We start from the raw sequence: 2,811 nt of genomic DNA, 5'->3' as shown, positions 1-2,811 counted from the left end.
GATAGAAAGGTTAAGGAACTGTACCGAAGTGCAAAAAGCCCCATTGGGTGTTATGAACTCAACTAAAGAAGTAGGTTCAATCCTTAGGCAGTGAGGATAAATCAGGCAAATTTCTCTAAGGAAGGCTTTATTGTTGATGCTTTATAAGTCATCCATATACCTGTAGGTATGTAAGAACTGTGAAAGATTATCCTTGATTCCATGGCCTTGAGAACCATTTGTATTCGAAGAAGGCTAGGTAAATATACACATAAGTGGAGAACATGAGAACCCCATGGGGATGCCTAGGCATTGGTTAAAACATAGACCACCAGAAATGATAGTACAGTTATTAAGCAACCATGAGATGTAAAGACAAAGCTTCTCTTTGCTGAAGTGTAAGGGGTGTATAAATAATATTTTTTAATCCACTTGGGTTTTTTGGAGAGTGAAATGTAGAAAAGACACTTTTTTCTAGTATTGGAGAAGGCCATTTAAAATGGTTTCACTTAGGCTTCTTAAGAGAGATTTAGAGTGTTAGGGATAGAACTAAATGCTTTTCTTTGCTTCACCCGGTAGTCATTATTCTATTCAGCTCTTTGATGTGCTAGGGAAATGCTTCTTCCAAGCAGTCTGTATATTCTGGTGGCAAGTGATGATACCTTCTCTTAATTGCTGTCTCCTATAATATTTCGGGTCCATGATTCAAACATTCATTGGTTGTCTGGCTGTTTGATCAGTTTACACTGAAGGTAGCAACGAAAGTGTCACAGAGGAGGTGCTTGATCTAGATTTTGGTGAGGCTTCCATATGTCTGGTAGCACTTGTTGATTCAGGTAATAACAACAAGTTTATGCGAAAGTTGCAACTTGTGTCAGAATTTGCATGCTCGAAAGTTGTTGCTATATATTTTGTAACTGTATGTGTGGGATGTTCTTGTTAATATTGTTGGCATTATGGTGGACAGAGATGTTGTAACATCAAGCTCAATACTTGTTTATGGACTTGTTTCAGGCTAGGGTTATGGTGGATTATTCTTTTGAGATCTTATTGCAAGCACGTCACAGGCGACTATGCTTTGCAAGAAAGAGTGGATGTTCAAACTGGAATAAAGTTAATACTGAAGCTATGCTTGACAGATGGATTTGACATGTTCCCCACCTTACTGGTTACAGATGTGTCAGTTGATTGCTCTACATTTAGCATAAGTTGATGAATAGATGAGCAACAAAGTGCCCAAGGCTGAACTCAAAACCACTCTTGAGCCCGACCCCAAGCTCGAGCTTAGAGGTGGTGCTCAGAGTCTCTATAGGGTCTCCTCCAGCCTGGCTCCCATCTTGCAAACCTCGGAGACCACAAGTCCTCATGCCCTCAAGCGGGTATGGGACTACATCAAGGCTCATAAGCTCCAGACTAGTACTGAGAAATCGCAGATCTTATGTGATCCTCTCCTTAAGAAGGCATTTGGATGAGACAATGTTAAGGTGTCAGAAGTGCTCAAGTACTTGAGTCCCCACTTGTTAGGACATTTTTCTGTTGATGCTATCAGGTTGTTGGCGATGCATATGGCAGAGGGCAAAGAAATAGAACGAGTAAACATCAAAGTGAACATGAGGGTAGAAAAGCTTATGATGGTTATAATCCTCAATTTACTAAGCCGCGGCTTTAGTGCAGCTAGATGCTTGCACTTTTAGCAAAGTGTGTGAGGGGATTAGTAGCAGACAAATCAATGTCGAGGGAAAGGAATTGGGGAATATTGCCACTAGTGCAAGTCATGGTTTAATGAGCCTTTCGATTCAGTCACACTCCTTGTCTAGCTCTGTTGATAACCTATTTGAAAATTTGATGAGGCAAGCATTTCGAAATGATCTGCAGACAAATAGAAACATCTCTCATGGCCGATTCACGCAGAATATGGTGATCTTTTAAAAGTGAACTCTGATCTTTTGGATTTAGGAGGTAGTCTATCCATTGAAAACTCTTTTTGTTATAGTGAATATTCAATATATAACAAACATAAATATTATGTTGATGGTAAAATTTACTCTATTGCGTACAAACACTTGCTTTGGGTTTGTCTTTGCTCGGAAAAACTCGCTCGATGCATGCTAAGATTCGAATTCAGGCTGCAAGTTTATATTGGGGATTGGGGAAGGATGGGATTGTACTAAGTCTTGTTTTGGAGAACTTGTATTGGGGATTTTCTTGATATACAATCTTTGATGTTTGTCTGCGTTCTAGCTCTCTCATCATCTCTTTGATTTTTCCTACTTCTGTTACACACACAGTACTGCTTAGCTTTGAATTTATATGAATCCAATCTCTTGGTGATTATTTATTGTATGTGTGATTATTCAACAACACATTGGCGATCCTGCTGTCTACAGATCTCGCATTGAGGCTGTAATTCAATTTCTAAGGGTCGTACTGTGCTTTGTGTATTATTCAGAGATGATGCATGTCCGAGAGGGGTAGGAGAAGGTCAAGAGTGTACTATACCCATGCTCAGACTCATGCAGGAAATATAGATCCCTTTCATTATGATTCTTTAAGCGATGATAATGCACCTACTGCACCACATGAAGTTCCATTGCTGAATCAAGGACAGTGAATCAAGGACAGGGTAGTGAAGGAGCATCAGAGGAAAGGTCAGTGAGGCAATTCTTGGGGGCACTACTCTTGTAAAGAAGACCAAATAGAAGTAGACGTCAACTAAGCTTTGACCCACTGATGTTAGCTCCTGGGCAAAGACCTAGGAGGTAGCAACAACCTATTCAAATGGCTCAACTACCCCCTAATCCTCAGATCAAATCAGCAAAGTTCAAGGGCAGG

The 2,811-nt window shown here is 40.2% G+C and overlaps 1 protein-coding gene across 1 annotated transcript; it reads left to right on the top strand.

The window, feature by feature from the left end:
* Positions 1-594: 594 nt before the first annotated feature.
* Positions 595-1,648, top strand: LOC147463523 (alkaline/neutral invertase A, mitochondrial-like). Its single transcript, XM_086496742.1, has 5 exons — positions 595-631; positions 720-815; positions 1,047-1,147; positions 1,200-1,439; positions 1,529-1,648. The coding sequence occupies exons 1-5, from the start codon at positions 595-597 to the stop codon at positions 1,646-1,648; spliced, it is 594 nt and encodes a 197-aa protein (XP_086352868.1).
* The last annotated feature ends 1,163 nt before the right edge of the window (positions 1,649-2,811 follow it).

Source organism: Adiantum capillus-veneris, chromosome 2 (assembly GCF_014529385.1).
Source record: "Adiantum capillus-veneris isolate H3 chromosome 2, ASM1452938v2, whole genome shotgun sequence".
Taxonomy (NCBI): Eukaryota; Viridiplantae; Streptophyta; class Polypodiopsida; order Polypodiales; family Pteridaceae; genus Adiantum; species Adiantum capillus-veneris.
This window is presented reverse-complemented; position numbering and strand designations above follow the sequence as displayed.

Coding starts and splice junctions, on each gene's coding strand:
- LOC147463523 (XM_086496742.1), top strand. CDS start 595: ATGCTTCTTCCAAGCAGTCTGTATATTCTGGTGGCAA. Junction 816..1,046: donor GGTAGCACTTGTTGATTCAG/GTAATAACAACA, acceptor AGCACGTCACAG/GCGACTATGCTTTGCAAGAA. Junction 1,148..1,199: donor ACATGTTCCCCACCTTACTG/GTTACAGATGTG, acceptor GTTGATGAATAG/ATGAGCAACAAAGTGCCCAA.